This window comes from Larus michahellis, chromosome 7 (genome assembly GCF_964199755.1).
Source record: "Larus michahellis chromosome 7, bLarMic1.1, whole genome shotgun sequence".
Classification (NCBI taxonomy): Eukaryota; Metazoa; Chordata; class Aves; order Charadriiformes; family Laridae; genus Larus; species Larus michahellis.
This window is the reverse complement of record NC_133902.1, coordinates 9,827,304-9,850,748: the sequence shown is the minus strand read 5'-3', so window position 1 is coordinate 9,850,748 and position 23,445 is coordinate 9,827,304. Positions and strand designations below refer to the sequence as shown.

The 23,445-nt window shown below is 40.5% G+C and overlaps 2 protein-coding genes across 3 annotated transcripts; one reads left to right on the top strand and one right to left on the bottom strand.

Annotated features, from left to right (window-relative positions):
* Positions 1-748: 748 nt before the first annotated feature.
* Positions 749-20,534, bottom strand: KIAA0753 (KIAA0753 ortholog). 2 transcript variants are annotated; one of them, XM_074594366.1, is made up of 16 exons: positions 20,272-20,534; positions 19,393-19,539; positions 17,546-18,155; positions 16,119-16,225; positions 15,773-15,835; positions 14,727-14,942; positions 13,365-13,575; positions 11,767-11,966; positions 10,514-10,683; positions 10,053-10,142; positions 9,800-9,887; positions 8,307-8,480; positions 7,152-7,233; positions 5,115-5,235; positions 4,719-4,943; positions 749-2,393 (listed from the first exon to the last, which is right to left on the bottom strand). In XM_074594366.1, the coding sequence occupies exons 2-16, from the start codon at positions 19,483-19,485 to the stop codon at positions 2,276-2,278; spliced, it is 2,568 nt and encodes an 855-aa protein (XP_074450467.1). In that variant the 5' UTR covers positions 19,486-19,539; positions 20,272-20,534; the 3' UTR covers positions 749-2,275. The 2 variants fall into 2 exon arrangements, with proteins under 2 accessions (XP_074450467.1, XP_074450468.1); XM_074594367.1 differs by lacking the exon at positions 14,727-14,942.
* On the top strand, positions 20,103-22,981 carry TXNDC17 (thioredoxin domain containing 17). The gene is made up of 4 exons (XM_074594369.1): positions 20,103-20,539; positions 21,209-21,290; positions 21,577-21,652; positions 22,254-22,981. Exons 1-4 carry the CDS (start codon positions 20,398-20,400, stop codon positions 22,320-22,322), a joined length of 369 nt encoding a protein of 122 aa, XP_074450470.1. The 5' UTR covers positions 20,103-20,397; the 3' UTR covers positions 22,323-22,981.
* The last annotated feature ends 464 nt before the right edge of the window (positions 22,982-23,445 follow it).

The window sequence follows — 23,445 nt, the reverse complement described above, 5'->3', positions numbered from 1 at the left end:
AGGGTCCTGTCTTCAGGGTCCTTGTGGAGCATTTCCAGAATCACCCCCCAGCTCCACTGCTCCCTACACAGCAGTTGCCTGTCAGGGAGAAGGAGCGTGGCTGCCCCAGGACAAGCCAGGAGCCAAGGGCACCCACGGCAGGGGCTGGCAGCAACCGCACCAGCAGGACAGAGTCCCACAGCTCCTCAGTGAGGCAGGATGGCAACAGCCACGGGTCCCACTGACAGCCTGGGCATCGCCACACAAGGCAATGAGTCACAGCCGAGGTTGAGCAAGTCGGGATGAGCAGAGGGACACATGGCTGTACCCGTGGCTCAGCTTTGGCAAGACAGCCCAATAATTATGAAATTTTTCAGGGTAGAAACCTCACAACTGTCTAGCTTGCATGTGTAAATAATGCATTACAAAATCCTTTGGTTAAGTTCCTTAGGAAGGACTGAAGAGTGTGAAGTCAAGGATCCTACCTAAAGCCTTCACTCTCCTCACATTTCTGCTCCAAGGCGGCACCCATGGGCCGCAACATTCTCACCCAGAATAAAAGTTGACTTTGGCATCATCAGTCAGAGGATACCACTCACAGCACCGTGGGATTTAAGAGAGAAAGTATGTTTACCTTGACAGATGACCATGTTATTTCAACGCATATGGTAGTCTGACTCTCGTAATGCTGCCACGTACGCCCTTGCATGTTGGGTGCTGACCGTTCCAAATGGGTTCAGATGGAAGTTAAATTAAAACTATGCTCAGTCCTAAGAAAAAAGTGTTGTTTATTAAAAAACAAAACATCTTGAAAATACTTTCACAAGCATATATACACATACATAGAGACACTATGGCTTTAATCTTTTGGACTTCTCTATAACGTCAGAAATAAAAAAAAAAGATAGTGTTTTAAATTACAGAAATCACACATCAGCAAAGTCACACATCAGCAGTAACATTTACATCATTGCATTTGGTGTAAATTACAAAACAAAACAGTAAACCAGGCTTCAATAAAAACAAAATTATTTTTAAAATAATGTGTGTTCTAATTAGAGGAAATACAAATAATCTTAGAAGGTTAAAAATGATTCTGTTATAGGTTGAACGCTATTGGAGAAAATAAATGAGTCAAAGGAAACAGACTGTCATATTGTTTTTCGGGTTACCTCAAGGGTTAAATTTGCATTTCCCTAGAATAAATAATTATTACTTACTGCTTGCTCCAGACATAACCCAAAACAGTACATTGATTACTTGAAACGAACAAGTTAATTCAGTATTGCAGAAATGCCAATTGTTCATTTATTTCCTTATTCTTGATGTCAATGGGATTCTTAAGAATAAGGAATGTGGGGTTGGATCACTAAATGCTGATAACATTATCTTTTAGACTAGTTTAAGAAAAAAAGGGAGAAAATCGCCATCATATGCTTCTATTGAAAGGTCGCATTTGTCTGTGCGTAATGTACTAGGGACATTCAGGAGCCAAGAGAAGAGGTACTACATTCAGAAGTCGATTGCAAGAGTCCAAGCTATGAGTACAGCCACTGCTAAGTGGCTACAGCCACTTACATCAACTTAATGCTGTGCCGTGAGAACCCTTCCTTTGGATAGCCACATCCCCAAAAGAACTAATCCTAGCATATTTGCTAAGCATGGTGGTCAGACAACGTCTTTCTTACACAATACTGAAAGCCCTAAACAGCAAAACCAAACAGCTTTTACTCTGGACTGTCCCATCTTGGCTTTAGAAATATAAGTAATGCTTCATTCTTCCAACACAACTATCAGATACATTCAATGCATTTTACTGAGAAGAATAAACTAAACCCCATAGCTCCCTTACAAGGTCAGTCATCGGATTCTCCCCATTTTAAAGCAGAAAACTGAGGCACAGTACAGATAAGTCCGTGACACTGCTTGAACCCAGTCCTCCTCACAGTATTTTATTCTAGTAAGAAGATCACATATAAAAATGAGTGAAGTAACACAGGTATACCAATGGATCAGTATTCCTATCAAATTATATAAACTTTACCTGTAACGGTTTACTTCATTCTATTGAATGGCTGGATAAAAGTCCTGATAAATGCAGTATAATAAAGTCTGAAAAGGAAAACATTGTGATAATGGTTTTATAAAAACCTAAGATGAATCCTTGATGGACTTAATTCATTTGCCGAACAGAATCTCACAGACTTTTTAAAAAACATGAAAAATTAGATCATCTGACAAGACCGTTAGACTGAGGCTGACGTTGCGTTTGATAACAGGGCAGATTTGAAAGCATTTACTGCACTGGCTGCAAAAACTCTGACGTGAACACAGCTTCTGCATAATCCTCACAAACATCCTGCAGCTCTGCTGCCACATCGCTCAGGGCTTCTTCTGTTAGTTGCTCTGCCAGACTGAGGGAGAGGGAGGGAAATAAAGAAAAGGAAAAGGTTCAGAAGTCAGAGGTTTCAAATTCCAGTCATTCATTCCATTGATATCAATGCTCTGATTTTAAAGGCAAATATTCATGTTTTTTCATTCTTTCTACTGCTGAGCCCAAGAAAATATCTGATTTGTGTTCTGATGTGTGTTGTGTAAGATACGAGAAATTCTCTCCTCAGTCTGGTTCATAGCAAAGGGCATACTTCAGGCTTAAAAGTGTTGAGAGATCTCAGTTGCTTCCTTTTTTCAAAATCTTAGATACAAATCCTGCTTTGGGAATAAGAGTTAACATACTGCGGTGCTCATCCAAAGGCTCCTGAAGTAAATGGGAAGCTTCTTACTGGTTTTAGCTGCCACTGAATCAGGCCTTACTGGAGCAATAGCTTAAGGAAAAGTGAGATAAGAAATTTCAATTTTCAGTGATCTCTGTACCACAGTAGATGTTACAGAAGGGAAAATTATTTTACTGTAAGAACACAATTGTTTACTGACTTCTTGAAAACTCTGATCAGTTTTGGATATATTCTAAAATATCATAAAATTAGTTTCTCTAAGACCTTTTGAACGTAGCGTGGGAGTGTCCTTTTAAACATTGCGTGATACTATTTTATATTAAAAGATTTATAATGCCCTCTGGTGGTAAGAATAAATCAATGAAGCATGCTGGATATCAGATTGCATTTGTAGTTTGATTTCAAGTAACAACATGTATCAGGCAAATGGCAGCAGTGAAATTCAGCTGTCAGGAGAGATTCACCGCCATTTAATGCGCCTGCCAATCCCAAGAAGGTGCCAGTCCTTGAACTACTGGCCTCACGCTAATTATAAAAAGGAGAACAGTTCAGAAGGCAGAATGACAGTGACTAATTATAAAAAGAAGAATAGGTCAGAAGGCAGAATGACAGTGCTGAGAACTGACAAAGCATATTTCAGTGGTTTAGTTCAGTAGATTCAAATACAGTGGTCTAACCACAGTTAATAAAACATTTGCCTACTTATCCACAGCTGAGCAAAGGATCAACACACGCGATTAACTTCATGCATGCAAATCATCTCAAATATTGCAGGACCTGTTCCTGGAAACACTGATGCAGATGCCAAATGTTACTCAAATGAGCTGTATCACTGATTTCAAGGCTGCTACATTAAAAATGTGTGCAGAAGTTTAAAAATTCTTGGCAATTAAGCCTGATGTACAATCTGCCAATACAGACAATTATGTCAAACCACTGCATCTACAACCACTGAAGTTAGATTTTGTAATTCCTTCTCAATACTCCAGAGCATTAATACACCCCATCAGAAGTCTTCCGATTTCCCCTGTGCAGGGAACTAATGGTCCCTCTCTGCCAACTGATGTTGTGTCAGTATTTCTTCAGTTCTAAAAGAACAAGACTAGCAAGGTTCAAATTCAATCTGTATTTCCATGGTTTTTTGAGGCTAGAACTTTAGAAGACCAATAGGTGATTTCTGAAATATATCATACGTATTCAAAATGACTTCTAGGCAACGGTAGGCAATCACTCAAGAGAAGTGCAAGGAAGTGATAAGCGGTGATATAATTTAGTTGTTACTGAGCAATCAAAACACTTATTCAAGCTTCAGTGCAAGCGTGGGTATTTCAGCTTACATTGCCCTGCTTGCTTAGCAGATGTTGAGCGCGATAAACAACTTTCCTTTGCCAGGAAGTGAACTGCAGAGAGACTGTTAGTTATTGCTTCTTCACCTCTTCTATTTGCACCAAGGGATGGTAAGCCATCCATGTTCCCTACGTCACACTTCCCACAGTGAACTCCACAAGCATGAAGACTTGTGGAAGAGGAAGCACTGAAATCTGCGCTAAGGCCAGTGGTCTCTTTTTAAAGAATATCTACTGTTGTTCCATGAAACATCAATTACATGATCCCTCACCACAAAGATTAGAATCTGCAGTTATTTACAGTGCTTTATTTCTTTTTCGCTCAGGAAAAAAAATAATTTTTGTTTTCCTTCAATTTACCAGTTAATGATAGTCTTCTGAAAATAATTTAAGTTACCCTATACTTCATACAGGTTTTTTTTGTGGTAAGACATAGAAAGATGTGAAAAATAATCACTCCTCCAAGACATTCTGTTCCTATATCCTTTTGTTTTATCCAACTACCTTAAAAATCCATGAATACCAAGTGCCAGTAGAGAAACAGGCAACTGCTTCTGTCTTTCAATTTGGAATTTAAATGCCCCCCTCCCCACTCCTTTCCTGAATAAGGAAATAAACCTGTTCATCAGCTTCAAAAACACAAAGATAGTTCACATACCTCTCAGCAATCTGCCATGGATTGAAACTGCCTACCGCCTCATGGGAAATAAGCTTTAAATGATGCAAGTATCTGCTGTTATAATCCAAGATGCTCTGGAGCATATGCTTTGGCACAGAGAGATAGACACAGCACTCTCGATGTAGAGAATTCTGAGTCAAGGGCTGCAGAACGTCACTTCCAGTCTGCAGTTTCTCCTCTGCTTCTTTGTTTTCATCAATATCACTGGAAATATAGATTAGTCATTAAGCCAGAACTAGATTTTCAAGAACCTTTTTGAAGGATCAGAAAATCTCTTCAAATAGTAACCATAATTTTTTGTAATAAAAACTCTATAATGAAGACACGCAGCTCATACGCACCACAGTTTAGTGTACGGCCAAATATTCTACTTACTTGCCATCAAGAAGTTTTTCATATAAAATGTCCATTTCTGGCTCTGCACGTCCCATGAATTTGGTTATCTGAATTGGATGAGGAGACGTAGGTCTTTTTGCTATTGATGCAAGTTGTTGTTCTAGAAGAAAGAAAATAACATTTAAAACTGTTTTTTCAGAATAGAAAAACTACATTTACTGCAGGTAAGTCCTCACAAAGACTTGCTTCTTTTAAGGGGAAGTCCTTCAGGTAAGTAAGTAAAGTATTGAAGGTGACAAGCTCCCAAAATGTAAATTCAATATAGGATTTCCAAGAGCTCAGTTTATTAAAGCTGAGCATTTTAGAAATCCTACTTTTAGTATTAATAGTTTGTTATGTCAGTGGATACTTCTAGAGCAGACTAAAACTAGACTCTAAAACTAGTGTAGTCTATTAAGCTTGGCAGTAAATCCAAGACATGGAAAAAAATCCAACAAGATTTGGGCTAAGTCTTCACCAGCCTTCCTGTGAGATTTCCCAACTGGAGTAAACAACCATCCCGTGACAGTCAGTATGTGATCAGATACTCAGCTTGGAAAATGAGCGTAGCTTCACTGTTGTACTCAATCAAATAATCGGATAAAGTACAGACCAGGGGGGTGGGAAGAACTACAAGCATAAGTCTTCCTTATTAGCATGCCACTGTGGCAAACAATATTAAAGTATGTACACTTATGTATGGGAAACATCAAACTATTGTTTGGAATGCTACCTTTCATTAGGGAACAGTTTCCTACTAATATTACTTAGGTCCCTCTCAATTAAAAATTCAATCTGATGTGAAAAGTTAGTTATATCTTTCATCTGAAGGACTTTCCATTCTTTATTTTCTATACAATAAAAACAAGCAGGAAAAATGTGATTAATGTGAACTGGAAGCATCCAAACTCTGTTTTATTCAAGGATTAAATACTTTTTGCTGAAGCACATTGGATAATGAATTCTGTACAGAAAAATCCAGATTTTCTGAGACTATAAAAATGAAACTTGCATGTATGCTGCAAGATCTAAAAACAATGTCACTGTCTCTTGAAAGGAATAAGGAAAGAGAAAAATATTCTAAGCTTAAGTGATTTAATATTATCTTCTGTGTACTGCCAGAAAAACGTTAAACTATCATGGATTCATTGCTACACTAATATTTACTTAACATTTGCTCTTGAACTCTAAGCCGTTTAAGCTGATACTTTATTAAAACAAAGGAAAGAAAATGGGTGAAGGAAACTAGAAGATAAATATCTGCTTGCTCCTGCCTAACAGCAGGAACAAACCGAGATTGTTTCACTATACCTTACCTCAGCCTGTGAGCTCTTAAGAATAGTTGTGAATTCAGCAGCATGAAAACTATTACTGCTAAGTAATTAATGGTGTTTCAAAGGAATAAAGTCAAATGAGAACACACTAAACACTCTTCTCAAGATTAAAATTTACGGATTTGCCAGTGCCTTTCTCAAAACTGAAGACAGGAAAGTCATGAAGAGCTTAACAAGAAAACGAGTGAAGTAGCTCTAGGACACCTCAGCCTTAGATAGTAAAGTCGCTGTCTTCTGGAGTAAATTCAAGTAGCTTACAGATGAATTGGAGTGTTTGTACTTAGGGAGCACCATCTTCACTGCACAAAAATCATTACACACGTTTTGGTAGAAAAGAAAATAGCTAAGCTAAGGAACGACAAATGCCTAGAAAAGGGACAACATTCAAACTCCACATTCGATGATTGGAAGTATGCATTCAAGATTCCTATCCTTCAGCTAAATTGCACTAGCAGTGCATTCCATCCAAATGCAGCCCAAATAAAGACAAGTAGAATATGTCTCACAAGAGATCCTTTCTCTTTAAAATATTGCTTTTAGAACTATATTTTAGAAAAAGTCCTCTGAAAGAAGCACCTATAGTAAAAAATGAGTCTGGATGGTGCTATTTGATCACACATAATCGAATGATTTTGATTTCAATATATCTGAATTTAAAGATACAGATTACAGGAAAATCAAGTTGCACTACAAAGACACTTACCCGTTTTGCCTTCCTGGGCCCAGAACTCCGAATCACTGTACACAATCTGGGTGAATCTCCTGCGTACAGCCTCCTGGTACCTCTGGTTTTGAACATACAGAATTAATCAATCCACACATACTTAGCAGCTCAGCTGTCCTGGTTATCACCCTACGGGAAAGCAGGTCACGACCCTCCTTGGTCAAAGCAGGCTTATTTTGCCTAGTTAACCGTAACACAGAAAAGGGGATGGGGGGTAAAATCACAGATAATCATCTCGTTCAAAACGCCACAGTTGAAGACCCAACCAGGTGCCAGCACAACGGCAGCTCCTCCTGTTTCAGGTCAACAGCACTTTGCCAAACCGCTGACGGGCCCTGGCACTGCTCCTGCCTTACCAGTGGTGAATTCAGACGGCTGCTTCGGTGCCTCCTGTGGATAAGGAACTGCTCAGTGTGAGCTTCACACTTTCAACTTAGGAATAGATCTCTAAAAGTAAACGGCACTAAACTCAGCAGTTCTAAGTTACGATAAATTTCACTGAACAGGAAGGTTGAAACAGGACTTGAACTAAAAACTATGGAAAAGCTGTTCAAGGAGAAGTTTTTAAGAAAGCAATACATGAGAAAGTTCAAGTCAAGTAAATGATAACCTCATGAATATTTACATAAAGATGGATAAATAAGGGCACAGATAACCATGTATTTGTCTGACTTCCCCATGTTGCCCTGTAAAATATTTTGGATTGCCAGAGCTTATTTCCTTGAGATGCTCATGCCTCTAGAATCCTAGGATCCTATATCACAAAAAAAATTGAAAAAAAAAATTAAATCCGTAAATATTCAAGTACTTTCCAATCTGCGAGAAAATCAACATAATTGCTATACTGATTCTCCCATTCACATATGATGATCTAAGCCACAGTCCTGAGGTGGGAAGCACACTTGGCTCTACCAACTCTGAAGTTCGCAATAAAACCATTAGGGCAAACATTCTTCTATTCTTACACTACGTTTTGCTGGAAGTACAAACCACTTCCACGTCTTTCGTTTCACACACTGATCCAAGTCAGACTTAGCTTCACTTAAGAATCTAGATACTTACAGATGTTACCGTTTATGGACAGTAAATAAGAAATTGGCACTAATGAGATCAACCAAGAGAGAAAAATCTTACTTCAATTTCTTCCATTCTTTGCAGCATTGACTCCAGACTATAAGTGTCAGCCATAGGCAGAGCCTGGGTTTGCAGTCTCTCACACTGCTTCATGCTCCACAGTTCCTGAGCGGTATCTTCCAAAAGATCATCCAATAGCTTTTCACTCAGAGTATCTGCATTTGCTGCAACCTGCTATTAAAAAACAAACAAAACCCCACACAGCCAATGCAAGAAAGAAAGAGGAAAAACACCCAACCAAACAAAAATATCCGGAGGGAAAGAATGCTTACAAATCAAACATTTCTTACAGCAGCTCATAGAACTAACCCAATTGTCATTTCAACTTTTCCCTTCAATGAAAATCCAAATAAATTCCTGTTTGCCTTCCACCCACACAATAAGCCGAATTAATAAAACCAGCTTAGTATATCAATGAAATCAATGAATATGGAAAAAGCTGTGAACATGCTACATTCCCAAATTGAAGATGAAGCTGTCACAGGTTCAGAGATCACCCAGGAATTCAAGAAGGTGAAGGCCCCCATCTTACAAAACTCTACACACACATTTAATTTATCATACAGAAACAGTCTCACAGCAGCTCCAGGTGGTAATGAGTAAATATACAAGATCCAGGCCACAGCCATAGGTTTCAGTTGTGTCCAATTTTACCAGTTAGCACTGGTACGATGTCACTATTCATTTACCGGTATTATTTTATATGAAAACATTTTTCCCCCAAGCAACTTTATGCATTCAAGGTCACATCAAGCAAAAAATATACAAAAGAGGTGATGTTAGAAAGACCCTTCTCATTGTTTCATAGTTACAAAACCACACTTTAGAAGGCACATGTGCCCATATGATGACACTGTTTTAAAGATGTGGCTTATGTAAGTTGAAATTGTTAAGTTTGGGAAATCAGTACTACTTTTCCAGATGCATTCTACCATTTACCTTAAACGTCAAAGAACTTTACTCTGTGACATACAGATAGAATATACCTTCTCAGCTGCATGAGTTAAAAGGTGGTTTATAAATAAACAATCCGTCAAATGGCAGTTTGTTTCCACAGAGAGATTGATCTTCTAAATAAAATGTAAATCCTCTCATGATAATCAAGCTTTCTGTATTATTAGTCATTAATATTACTAGTCCAAATCTATGTAGTCATTTAATATGGTATTATAAGAATTATTAAAATAGTCTTATCAAGTCCAGTCACGTTCAGCATGGAACTGTTATGACCATTCAAAAACAACTTAAAAATGCATCTACTTGGCAAGAAGCTAACCAAAAAAAAAATTTAATGCAACTTCACCAAACTTCATTACAGTAATTCAAGACCCACACGCTAAAATGGAAATACACTCTCCAAATGTCCAAAACTGTGTTGACTACATAAATGTGACTTGCATTAAGTTGAAAAGAAACTGCGTGTTGCCTCTTTATGTTTTACAGCTCTAAAGGCATCCTTCAAAGAGTGGCGTGAGCTTGACTGTACTACCTACCTGTGCCCTATCTAGGACAGGTTCCAAGTGCTCCTGTACTGCCTTCTCAACTTTGTCTGCATACTGGGTTGGAGAAGCACTTTGTGACCTACACAAGAAGGAACAAATGACAATGCCATTCTGAAACTTGGTGTAACAACAATAATTTAAAAAACCCAAATGCATAAATGTACTTTTTGGGGGACTGGTGGGAACGGGAAGAAGACCATACCAGATCTGACACCATTTATTAGCTTTCAAAGTAAGTCATTACCTTAACTTTTGTAATTTTTTCATTTCTCCTCTGTTGAGGTCAGGTAGCTCCTTCACTCTTCTTGAAGTTTCAGCTTCAAGCCTTGCTAGCCTTCAAAAATAAAACAGTAACAAAGAGGGTTACAAAATACACATACTAACAACTGAAGAATGAAATCATGTGATTTTGAGTATTAGTTTAGAAAACTTGCAGAGAACTTTAGCGAGAAAATTAATGCTGACTTTAAGACCATATAAGCCTGGAAATTCTGCTGAGAACCAGGGATCTTCAATCATGTTTCTGCTCCTGGCAAACAGGCAACTTCACGGCTCTCTAATACAACCGTCCGGTAGCGGCCGTGCTGTGCCACCCGCCTTCGTGTCTGACAGGCAGGACAAATCCATCCCATTTGCCAGCACAGATACACAGCATTTCCACAGGAAAGCAGGGAAAAGACGGGTTCCCCCAGGCTGTGAACGTACCGCTCAGGTGAAACAGGCGGAGATGCCGGGGCTGGAGGCGCACGGGTTTTTCTGCTCTCCTTAACAAGTCGCTTGTTCTGTTTTAGCTGGAAAGCTATAGTTGTCTCTTGAAATCGGGCAGGCTTTCCTCGAGGCTGTATCTGTCTTGATTTTAGAGATTTCAGTATTCCCTTAAAATTAACACAATCATATTAAAAACATACATTCCAGTTGTTGAGTTTCTGAAGTATTTTGCATTCTGCTTCAGAATGTCTCGAAGGCATGCCTGCTGGCTTTGTCGCACAGTTGACCTATGTGGAGGTTTTACAACAGATTTAAAGGGAAGTACAACTGTGCCCAAAGAGAACATATGCTTAATCCTGCAACTATTATTTTTGCAAACAGTTCCAATTTTTCCAATGTTGCTCTTTTGAAATTTTCAGAACTACACTCTATGTTAACTCTTAATAAATCCAAACAGAAGGTTTTCAAAGTAACATTTTATTCAGCCATGAAACTATAATGTTGCCGTATCTGTATTTGCTACTACGACGCTTAGACTGGTCCCCTCGGCATGAACTACTGAAACACTGAACCTTCCTGCTCACAGTCCTCACTGATGGGTATGGGAAGCAGGAAGAGTTACATATGCACACATCTATGCTACTGCATCGGATCTGATTTTTCAAGCATTTAATAAAAACCCCAACTATTTGCAAAATTTAGCACTTTGAAATATGCTGTAAAGAAATCATTTGTTTGCATTTCAGAAGCCTCTTGCTGGTTGCAAGAAAGACTTACCAGAAACCAGAATTCGTATTGTGAAGTTTTATAATTTCAGTAGTCACTAAAGTAAATCTGACTAACTTACATCCTCAGTTAGGATTAGCACAACATTACTGCTGAGCGCATTTTTCATGACAGAGGAAGACCAGTAAGAGGAAAATATTTCAGCTTTAATTTCAAGTTCAAAAATAACCACGCTAATTTCAAACATGAAACTAGTTTCGGTGAAAGTTTTCCACGCTAATTCTGTTATTTGTTGTTTCTAGTTCTGGTGCGTTTCCAAGGAACAATAACACTACTTTCAAAAAACACTTGTTAAAATAGTCATAACCACTAGAAATAATGTAGGCAGATGACACAGTTTAGATGTCTCCTAGCTCAGAATAAAAAAAATTGTGAGGAAGTGCAAAGTCTGACAGTGTTTACGTTATACAACAAATCCCAGAGGCAAGCAGAAGAAAGCATACATTCTTTTCTCACTTCCGTACCTGTGATTTTGCAGGTAATAACATGCCTTTCTTCTTAAAGGGGCCACTTTCAACGATGGGATCTTTTTTTACAGCTCTAGCACTCACCAGTGCATCTGTGCTTCCTTGTAAAGTGGCATTTCTCTCTGGAGTAGGTGGCTCATTTTCTTCTTGGAATTCATTGTGCAATATGTGAGCACAACTGTTTGCCTTCTGAATGGCTGAAATATTTGCAACATGTCAATGTTTATCTGTATCAAAAATAATAAATAAACTTCCGACTGTAAGTTGAAAGGAGCAAGAATCATCTTTATTTCTACATTTGATACTTCTGTTATGCTAAGTATACCTAATCATGAACTTCTGAACTCTATCGTAATTTTTAAAAAATTAAATAAATAAAAAAAACACCTTGTCTTTCTTGACAAGTATTAAATAAATTGTCTTTCTTACACTGTTTCAATGAACAGGAGATTTTGGGGTTTGTGTGCATATACATATTTATATGTACATAGATATTTGAAAATACACACACACACACACACATATATATAAAGATCCCACAAAAGCCTTTTGGTAGTAATTGCCACATGAGGTCTAGGCAGTGATAACAAAACATTCTTTTTCAGGCAGCAAGACACATGGAAACCATTAGATGCTCGTCAATATACTGTCTCTCTGGACTGCCAAAGATGAATTAATCTCATAGAATTCTCCTCACCCTTACCTAGGGGTAGAAAGGAATACTTACTATCCTAGTAAAAAACAGTATGAGAAAGACACCTCAAAGAAGAAAAACAATTAATATAGGTTAGATAATAATGTAGTAAACTAAAATGGCTTTTGTGAGGTGTCAAAATACTTCAGGTGGTAAATTTATCTCACAACACTGTGAGAAAAAATAAAGCCCATTTCCTTTCATCTATAAAGTAAAAGAACAATAAAGTAAACCAATTCCCAGTGGTTACATGGTGAACTAGTAGTGAAAAATACCAAAGTCTAAAGCTTAACTATCAGTTAACATGTCTCTAGGTACTGAAACTGTGATTACTGTGCAGAAGACATTAAGGAACTGGCAAGAATAAAACACAGCCAAGCCCTCTCAAAAGTTGAGAAACTGCACAAACCAAGGAGATTCTGAGCCAAGGCTTCAGTATATGTTTTCACTGTAAACAGTCAAACAACGATAGTTTTGTTGGAGTTTTGCTAGAAGTCAGTGACTTCGCATTCCAAAATAATACATTTCGACAGTACCATCTAGGTAGATATTTGGAAATATTCTGTATGCACCATTAACGTCAACTTGTAAACTGCCATTTAGGTGTGCACTGCAGAAAAACAATCCAAGTGTAGCATGGTAAAAGAAATGGACAAAAATAGGAGGAACTTGATGATGATGATAATAATATGGTAATAAAGGGGCAGATAAGCCTGCAGGTCTACCATCTCAGGGGAACAGCTGAAAAAAAAAAAAAACTGCACAGCAAGGCTATGTGAATCCGATAACTATATATGGGCTGTTATACACTTCTGACCAACAGTACGTAACATACTACAAAACTGAACTGCAGATGGTAAGTTAACTGATAAAAATAGATTTAATAATTCAAAATACAAACCAGTCAAGAGACTCCTGGCAGCAGGAGGCTTTTTATGTTCTTGTCCATGCTGTCCCTTTAAGATGAGAGGTTTATTTTCTCCTTTTGGAGATGTGAGCTGCTTTCTGGCTGGAAATGTCTCAGTGTTCCTTGGAGATTTGCCCTGAGATGCTGAAATACATTTCTTCACTTTTTTGGGTGTTTGTTTCTTTTCCAGCAGTGAATCCAGATCCTGCACCAAATATTTAGAATGTTAATTACTCTCAGTAAACATGATATAATAATGAGTAGCAAATTCAAGAGATTCTAAGTATCTGGAACTTTTTCAGTGTGGTTTTGTTTTTCCTTTTTGTGGTAATGATTATTCCTGATAGCTTCTTCATGCAGAAGCTTCTTCATATTATTAACTTAAATCTTACAGAAAAGGCTTGCATTTTTGTATTTACAATTGACTCCAGCAAATTATCTGCTTATAGCACGATCAAAAAGAAATGGACACAAAGGCTACAGACAAAAAAATAAAATAAAATGCCCACATGACTATGGCAAGACAGACAGACATGCTAAGTCCAAACTTAAACACTTCTACCTCCTTTCCTGTTCCCAGGCAGTTAGCACTGTTACTGTTATCATAAGCGGTTCAGAACAGTAAAAATAAAAACACAGCTCTTAGAACAATATTTTAAGGAAAATATCACTATTATATCAGTTGCTTTTATTCAAATTAATGAAATACTGCTTTCATAATAGTTCATAGTTATAGTTCATAGTTACATAGTGAATCAGAACTTTTCCATTATGTCAACAACATGTTTTAAGACATCAGATATCACTAACAAAAGCCACTTGAAGGGGATAGAGCTTAAGTAACTCTTGGAGCTACAAGTTTATCTTCCATCTGGACAATCCTGCACCCGCCACCACGTGTGAGGCTCAGATGCTCATCACTAATCCCGATCACTAAAGCATGCATCGCAAAATAATAAACACATAACTTGCACCAGTGTATAAAATGCAATTCTTTCAGTCCTGGAAATGGCAACCGAATCAGAAACCGGTGCTTTGTTACCGCTATCGCTACCAGTCCTCATTCTACCAGGAGAGCCAATACAGACAGGAATAGCATCAACAAGAACAGCAGCAGGTAGCTTCTGTGTTTAGGATGCAACTCTATTTTAGACCACCGTTATTTAGGAACATTAGAAACATATTTATACATTAGAAAATATGGCCTTTAAAAAAATAAAAAAAACACAAACAAAAAAAACCACAAAACCACAACAGTAAGATATTCTGCCATTTTATGAAAACACAATACAGTTTGCAGTCTCATATTTCACTACATCTTTTCTGTCCTAGCCAAAGCAAAACATTTTTTCCTACCTCAACTTGCAGCAAAATATCTATGATAATGTCAGAAATGGAAGAATCCACTTCTAGTTTGGCAGAACAGAGAGACAGTTGTCGAATGAGACTGCCCAGTTCCTTGTAGTGGGTAGGAATCTGCTGCTCTGTTTGATCTGTAAACTGGTTGGCAAATGCCTGCAAGGCTCGTACAGCTCCTCTGTGTGCTGCTGCCAACCTGGATACTGCTCGAGACTGGAAAAATGAAAAATAAATTCTTTAATAGCTGTGGTTTCTATGAATGCCGATACTATTCAAAGAATTGTTGACAAAATTTCATGGAGAAATGCTCAGGCTTGGGATAATTCTGATGGATATGAGGCCATTTGTGAGACAGAACAAAACAGGCACTGAAGTCATCTACTAAGGCACTACACAACAGTACTCATGTCAAGTATCATGCTAGCTTCAGAGAAAACAGCCTGGTTATAACATATTCTGATGTTTCTGCTACCTGTGCCAACAGAGTACTGTAGTCATGGGCTTGACCCTAATAGGCAACAATTGCACTAACATTCTCTATCATCCAGTTTTTGTTACAGAAGAAAATACAATTGATGGAAAAGCACAAGAGGACAACGGGACAATACTGGCCAACCAGTAGGCGTGTTCTCAGTACTATGTTTCTAAAAAATGCTGGGCAGAGAAGAAAATGAGAAAGGAGGCTGATAAGACTGAGCGACATCAACAGGAAGTTAAACAAGGTAGTCAAAAGTAGAACACAGTGTTATTCAGAAAAGCAACTGGAATGAAGAAGGAATTAGAAGCCACATAAAAGCAGAGGACCAACAGCCTTCCCCTCCAGTTTACTGTAGGCAGATAAGAAGGGAGGAGAAGAGGGAAACAGCAACGGCAATGCTAGACCAAGTGAGACACGCTTCTGTGAGAAAGGGATGAAAGGTGCAAGATGCAAAGAAAATCTCCCTTCTGGAGAGGGCTCAAGTGTACCCTAGACAATCAAACTCAATTAGCTAGAAAACTTTCTGTCAATAAGTTACTCACAGCCTGAAGGATTTACATCTTACCTTTTTTGTATGCTTGATTTTGTGAGGACTCAGTTTCTCTAAATCATCTTGAATTTCTTTTACCTGTTAATCGAGAAAGGAGGGGGAGAGGGGAAAGTCAGTCAGAATTAGCTCCATGTCTATAAATGAACAATTAATCTCACTGTAACATCTGAGTAAAAGTCAAAATTTTCCAACGATAATGCTCATCTCTCTGTCCAGTCATGAGAGAAATCAGTCACACCATTCAGATGTAAACTAGAATGCCATGGAAGTTCAGAGATAACCCAATCAAATTTCTCTTGTTTCAGTTTCTGAATTTCTTTCAAATCTACTCTACGTCGCAATTTAAAATGCTGGTTCCTACCTGTTGCTGGAGTACATACAGCATCCGAGCTGACCGTGCAGCTTGTTTCTGTCTCCTAATGCAAACTTGTTGCTCTTTATCAGGGTCTAAAATTTCTCTATCTCTCCCTAAAAAGCACGAAATGTAAAGTTTTATCAGTCTTAATTTAACCTGTGAAAATCACGATTAAGCCATGATCAACATAATTTAGTAATAAGCCTCTTTCACAGAGCCAATACACAACGTATCATACACTTTGCAGGGCTCCCTTGAGCAGTAATGCAAGCTAGTTATTTTAACTCTACGCCATGTTTCTATTTAGAGTTTAACTAAACATTCTTACATAATATAGCTTATTAGTTACAGCTTACAAAAATCACATGTGACCCCTTAGTTTTGTGACAAAGTTGCAGGTAAAGCACGCAAAGTTAGGAATGGTTAAACCTCTGGCCAGTCACTACAAAAGCGGCAGGGCAGCGCAGAGCAGGCTGGCTGGCACGGGTCAGTTTCCTTTGCAGTCACCAGCACAGTGCTCTTTTGGATTTATGACCGAAAGTGTTGACAACACACCAGGGTTTTGGCTATCGCTGAGCAGTACTTGCACAGCACTAAGACTTTCTCCTTTTTCAACTACCCCTGACAGTGCCTAGGCTGGGAGGGGACACAGCCAGGACAGTGACCGCAACTGACCCAAGGGACATCCCGTGACGTGCTCAGCAATAAAAAATGGAGTTTTTCTGAGAGAAGGGAGCCATTGCTCACAGACTGGCTGGGTGTTGGGTCTACTTGTGGGAGGCAGCAAGCGATTGCCTTTGCATCACTTATTTTGGTTTTTTCTTTCTTCTTCCTCTGTCCTTCCCTTACTAAACTATCCTTATCTCAACACATAAGTTTTCTTGCTTTTAATCTTTCTATTCGCTCCCTTGTCCCAACAGGGGATAAATCAGCACAAGCATGTGGTGCTTCGCTGATGACCAGGGTTAGCCCACAACGCAGTGTCAGAAAGCACATTAACCATGCTACTGCACAGCCATAAATTAGGTGATTCAGGCTTATGAAACAAAATTTTACCAGCTGTTGCCCCCTTTCTCACCACTGATAGGGATGTGGTCAGTTACGATACTGTTCTTTGCAGCCTGAATATCTAGCCAATATGCCTACAGACACCAAGATTTTTTCACCCGCGTTATAAAACAACCTACCACTAATTTACTATCATTGCAGGTTGGATTGGAACTCACCACAAACACTCAAGAGATATTAAACCCTGCTATTGTTTAAACTGGCTAGCCATTCTAGCTTTTACCTACTTTTGAAAAACATAGATGGTTCTCGAAAATCCAGAACTAAATATGGATTCTAATCCAAACCAAAAAAAAAACAGAAAGAAAAACAAATAGACAAATTACTGTACATTTATATAACATAATTATTGTTCAGTCTTACACCTTTTTTAGTCAGTTCTTCAATCTTCTGGACATAGCTCCTCAATTCCTTTTGCAGACGTCGGACTTCCTGCACATTTTTATCTTCTTTTTTGTTTACATTTGGCTTGGGGTCCGGTCCTGTGTTGTGGGTGGGTGGAGGTGGAGAGTCCAAACCAGCTGGTAAGAGCTTTCCCTCATTTGGTGTGTAGAGATAAACCTTAGCGCCAGAGGTGGTGGTCTCCACTTTGGAAGGCTGACCGAGTTTCTGCTGACATTTCAAGCGAGTTTGAGACCTCAGTGCATTTTTATTTTCAAATACTTCAGTCTTCTGCTGTTGTGACTTCTGGGCCAACAATGGTTTATTGACAGCACCTCCGAACGCTTGCTGTTTCACTTGCTCTTCGAGATGTCTTCGCTTTATGTCCCTTCTGGCTAGCCAAATAGCCAATTTTAGTCTCTCTTCAGATATTACTGAAAACATGCCAGAACTTCGTATGCTGGGGTCCCCACTTCCAGGTAGATTTCTCTGATCATTGGATGCCTTCAGTTTTTCTATTATAATTGGACGGGGGTTAGAGAATCTGAGAGCCAAGTTCTCTGGAACTGCAGGAACACTTCTATTAAACTGGAGCTGTTCCAAAGTGTAAAAAAAAAACCAAAAACCTGATGTTACACAGAACACTTTACACAGGTGATGCACTCTAGTGTATAACAGTAAGGAAAATTAATCTTCTTTCATATTAGAATGCATTCTGTCATGGTGTCTCTTCAATGCATGCAAGGCATTTCATCCACTCAGACAAATGCCAGTATTCAACATTATTTTGAATTAAGCATTTAGCTCATCTTGTAAATAACATTAGGCACTTATATGCAACTTTGGGTGGGCACCTTAGGGAGGGTACAGACATTGAAAAATCTGCTCCAAAGTGACTGGGCAATGGACAATGAATGCCCTTCTAAAGATTTTTTTTTTTCAGGGTTCTGACAATGAAATTAATGAGTTGTAACAACAATTAACATGAGTAATATAAACGCGTATGATCATATCATGCCGATTTAGTAAGGAATTACTAAATTTACAAAGGTAATAGAAGGAGAAATGATGGATGAGATGCATGATGAAGAAGAAATGGAAAGCTGAAACATGGTACCGGAATAAGGTTTCTAGGTTCTGTTTCCATGTAGTAAAGTAAGAGGTTAAGAAAGCTTATTGGCTTAGCTGGGACAGAGTTAAATTTCTTCATAGTAGCTGGTATGGGGCTGCGTTTTGGATTTGCGCTGGAAACTGTGTTGATAGCACCGGGGTGTTTCCGTTATTGCTGGGCAGCACTTGCACAGTGTCAAGGCCTTTCTGCACCTGGCGTCCCCGCCAGCGCCGGGCTGGGGGTGGGCAGGGCACTGAGAGGGGACACGGCCTGGACAGCCAACCCCAACTGACCAGAAATAGCTGAACACCCACCTGCTGATGGGATGTAGGGAATGAATTTCTTATATTGCTTTGCTTGTGCATGCAGCTTTTGCTTTACCTATTAAACTGTCTTTACCTGAACCCACGAGTTTTCACAATTTTACCCTTCCAATTATCTCCCCCATCCCACCAGGGGAGACTGAAGTGAGCAAACGGCTCCGTGCTTAGCTGCCTACTGGGACTAAACTACAACAGACAGGTAAATAATATTTACAGATGTAGTTTCTGATCTAGACCCTTACAAAAGGACAGCATCAAGATGATGTATGACAGCATCGTGAAAACAAGCATGAAGATTTGTCACTCACTAGTGGGCTATCTCAGGAAGTAGGTCATAATCTTTGTAATGATCACAAACGAAAACAAATTCATCATTGCTGCAGAAATCAAATAATACCTGTGGCTTTACAAAAGCCTTTGCTTCGTTCCTGTATAGCTGGGTAGTAAATGCAAATGCAGCATCAGACATCGCTGGCTTGCTTGGTCCCATCACATCAGCTCGATGCTGAAAATCCAGTTATTTGTTCTCTGCTTACAATTACAGCTATGAACGTAAGAAGAGTCCCACGTTATTTCTGCCTCTCAAAAGGCCTGATGTGAACAACAGACACAGAACCACCCTGAGTACAACCCCACCGTTTGAGACAAAATTTACTATTTTATACCTTTCTTTTAGACACCCCACGGAGAGCTGAGGAGCACCATTACAGACCATGAGGCTCACGCTATGAGCCTCAGAACCTTTACAGCGATTACTTACCTGAAGGGGAAATAGCATACTGCAATGGGAAGACAAGAAAACAGCCCAGCCCGATAGCCCGAGGCGAGTGCTCAAGGCAGGCCGGCGTGTAGAGAAAACGTTAGTGTCGAAGGAAAAGAGATCACGGGCATGCTGATACCTAAACTTCTTCACGGAGAAGCATTTAAAATAAAAGTGATGTGTGGAGACAGCCAGAGGCTTACGTCTCCTTCATCTTCCTGAGAACTAACAAATGAGCAGGATCCAACGCACGGCGCTCTTAAAGCTTTTTATCGCGACTCAACTACACACTTTGCCTCTACGGGGCATCTCAGGGCCGCGGCCCTCCCCGGCCCCCGCCCGCCCCCGGTCACGGCGCGGCCCTCGCCGGGGGCTCCCGTGGGCCACCACCTCCCGCCAGCCGCCCCCAACCGGAGCACGGCGGCCGAACAGCCCTGTCGGCGACAGGCGGCGGCCCGCTGCCCGCCTCGCCCTCAGGGCACGGCCGGCCGCAGCGGAGGGAGGGCCCAGACCTACCGGGCCGCCGTTCAAACCCGCTCCTAGCAACCGCCGCCGCAGAGGCCACCGGGAAGCGGCGGGAGCGGTGCGGAAATACGGTACCCGGCGCGGCCCGGGGCGGAGTCCGCCCTTCCCGCCGCCGCCATGGGCTGGGAGGAGAAGCAGGTCCGCGGGTACCCCGAGTTCGTGCAGACGGCGCAGCGCTACCACGGGCGGCCCATCTTCGCGCTCTTCTGCGGCGACAAGGACGCGGCGGGCAAGAGCTGGTGCCCGGACTGCGTGACGGGTGGGGACCGCGGGGGGCGCGGCGGGGCGGGAGGGAGCGCGCCCGGCCCCCGGCAGCGGCGGAGCTCGGCCCGGGGCCGTGCCGTCTCTCCCGGCGCGTCCGGCCGCCGCCAGCAGCCGCCGGTGCGGAGCGGCCTCGCGCGCCCGGCCCCACCGTCGGGTCCGCGGCTGGGAGGTGGCCGACAGGCTACCGCCGCCCGCGCGGCTGGGCCCCGCTGGCCACCCGGCACCGAAGGGCAAAGCCCAGCAGGTGCTGGACGCGAAGCTCGGGGGCAGTGCGTTCAGGAGGCGGGAGTGACCCCCCCGTCAGCGTGTGGCGGCGGAACGCGAGGGCAGCTCCTCAGAAAACACTGCACCGACCTTTCCAGATCACACGCGGCAGGGTCCATACGGCAGCTGCTCACTGCTGTTCTGATGGGCTTGTACAGACGGGGGTCAGTGATTATTTTTCTTACTCGTTAAGGAGAAATTGGCCTTTGCTCAAAGACGAGTCCCTTCAACATTGAGCGCGTAAATTCCGCAAAGCCTACGTACAACCACATGACACAAAACACAGATCTCTACCAGAACCAGACAGAACGTTAATTAGCAGCCTTGCTGCTAGATCCATGTGATTCTGTAGCACAGTAAAAGTATTAACTACTAATAGATTTTAAAAATTACTCTCTAGCTGAACCGGTTGTGAGGAAGGAACTTCATAACATGCCCGATGAGTCTGTATTCATCTACTGCCTAGTAGGAGACAGAAGCTAGTAAGTAACTGTTTTAATGCCAACAACCGATCTAACCTTGCTATTTGGGGACTGGTGGCTCACAAACTTGTTGGAACAGCTGAGCTGTCCTTTTATGCAAGGAATGAAGCATTTTTTTGAGTTTTGAGGTCTATACCATCCCTACTGTGAACTATGTGCATGCTTGTTCTGAGAGGTGGGGAGGTGCAAGGCAAAGACCTTTGAATCATCCTTTCCAAGGAATGTTAACAGGCTGACTTCAGACTGCACCTCTACAAGCTGTGTTTAACCCCTTCTTCCTGAACAGCTGGAAAGATCCCAACAATGAATTCAGGAAGAATCTGAAACTAACAGGAGTGCCTACACTGCTTAAATATGGAACGGTAAGTGATTTATTGTATGCTCTAGATCTGCAGGCATTCAGATGGGAAACTGGCAGGAGCTGATGTCTGTAAATGAGTTAGTCTTGCATGTTTTGATGCCCTCTCATTTAAAGAGTGCAGACAATTAGGAACAGCTCTTCTGCTCTCACCTATGCACTTCTCCTGGCTCAAACAGTTCCTCAAGAGAGAACTGTATAATGTTGTTTATAATAAACATATATTAAAGAAAATACATACACTTAGCATGTAGTGGTTGAGGGTTCTTAGCAACATATTATTAGCTTCCTGACTTGCAGCTCCTCAAATTTTAAAAAGTCAAAATGCCAAATTATGGGAGTGAAACAAGCTTATGTGCAGTATAGTTCAAGTTTTAACTTGAGTGCATATTATTTAAATTAGCAGTTACTTTCTTAGAAGTGCCTCTTCCAAGGCCAGAAACCCCTCAGGCATTTTTCAATTATTCTGACCTTGCTTGCTCCACCCCCACCTCCCACCCTCCCAGGAAAAACAACTGCTGGAATATGGTGAATGTATGTACAGATGGCTCTAGTCTAGAACAGGTTTTTGAATTGCCCCTAAAACATCTTAACTTTTCTTTCAGCCCCAGAAGCTGGTTGAAGAAGAATGTTTTAAAGCAGAGCTTGTGCGCATGTTGTTTACTGAAGACTAAATCCTCCAGTAGTCAATCGTTTACAAAAGTGTTAATCTCAAGTTATTTCCAGTGTCCTTTCAAGGAATGCTTAACCTGTTTTAGAACTTTCATGGTTAATTACTTCAGACCAGTCAAGATAAACATCATTAAATTCTAGGTCCAAATCTTCCACTAAAATCCTGCAACCTGTATCTTTCCTCTCATGTTCAAATAAACTTGAGTTTGTGAATGGTATCTTTTCAAAGGTGCAGAGCTCATGTTATAAATGGAGAGAGCAGCCTACAACTACTAAAGTAAGACTTAACTGCTAAGTTATACATTTAATAGTGAATAAGGGAGGGAAGGGGGTAGGAAAAACAGAAAAAACTGCTTATTCTTCCTAAACCTGACTTTACGTAGCTACTGAAGCTGTTAAGATAAATTTTCAGTGCCAGAGATGTTTAATGGCTTATCTGTTCAGTCTGAGTATGGTAAGCTGAAGGCTGACAGTGCTGGCGTCACTGATCACGTTAAGGGTTAACAGTTGCAGTACCTGCTCCTACAAGGATATGAAATACAACATGAGTGCAGCATGAATATAATATAAAAAAATATGAAAATTAAATCCCTGACAGTTGCCAAGATCTGCTGTCTTACAAGAAGAACTATACAGGAATAAATGGCAAATGCTTCTTCAATACTGCAACCATTTCCCCTTTTTTGTAACATAAATTGTTTTCACTACACATACTGTAGAGGCACCTAAGAGCTGCCACTGTTTGACTGGTAGAAAACCAAGGTTAAAGTAAGCCTTGCAAAGTTCATTGTTAGTTATCTCTGCGCCACTCCTGCAGTCCTTGTCTCATCACACTTCGATTTCCACCTCTAAAACGTTGTAAGTCCCCCAGCAACAATGACTACCAGGTAAACAAATGACAAGTAATAGCTCAGCTTTGTTTCACGGCAAAAATCCACCATTTAGATTTTGTACAATATCGTCACTTCAGCTTTGCTCATTCTGCAGCTGTAAAAAGTAGTACAAGAGGGAGTTCTTAGCCACACTTTGAGACGCATCATTATTCTCCAGGGAAAACGCCTCCTACAAACTTCTAAGCTACACTTTGTGTTAGATACTTAAATGTCAGTGCCCTCAAAACTATCG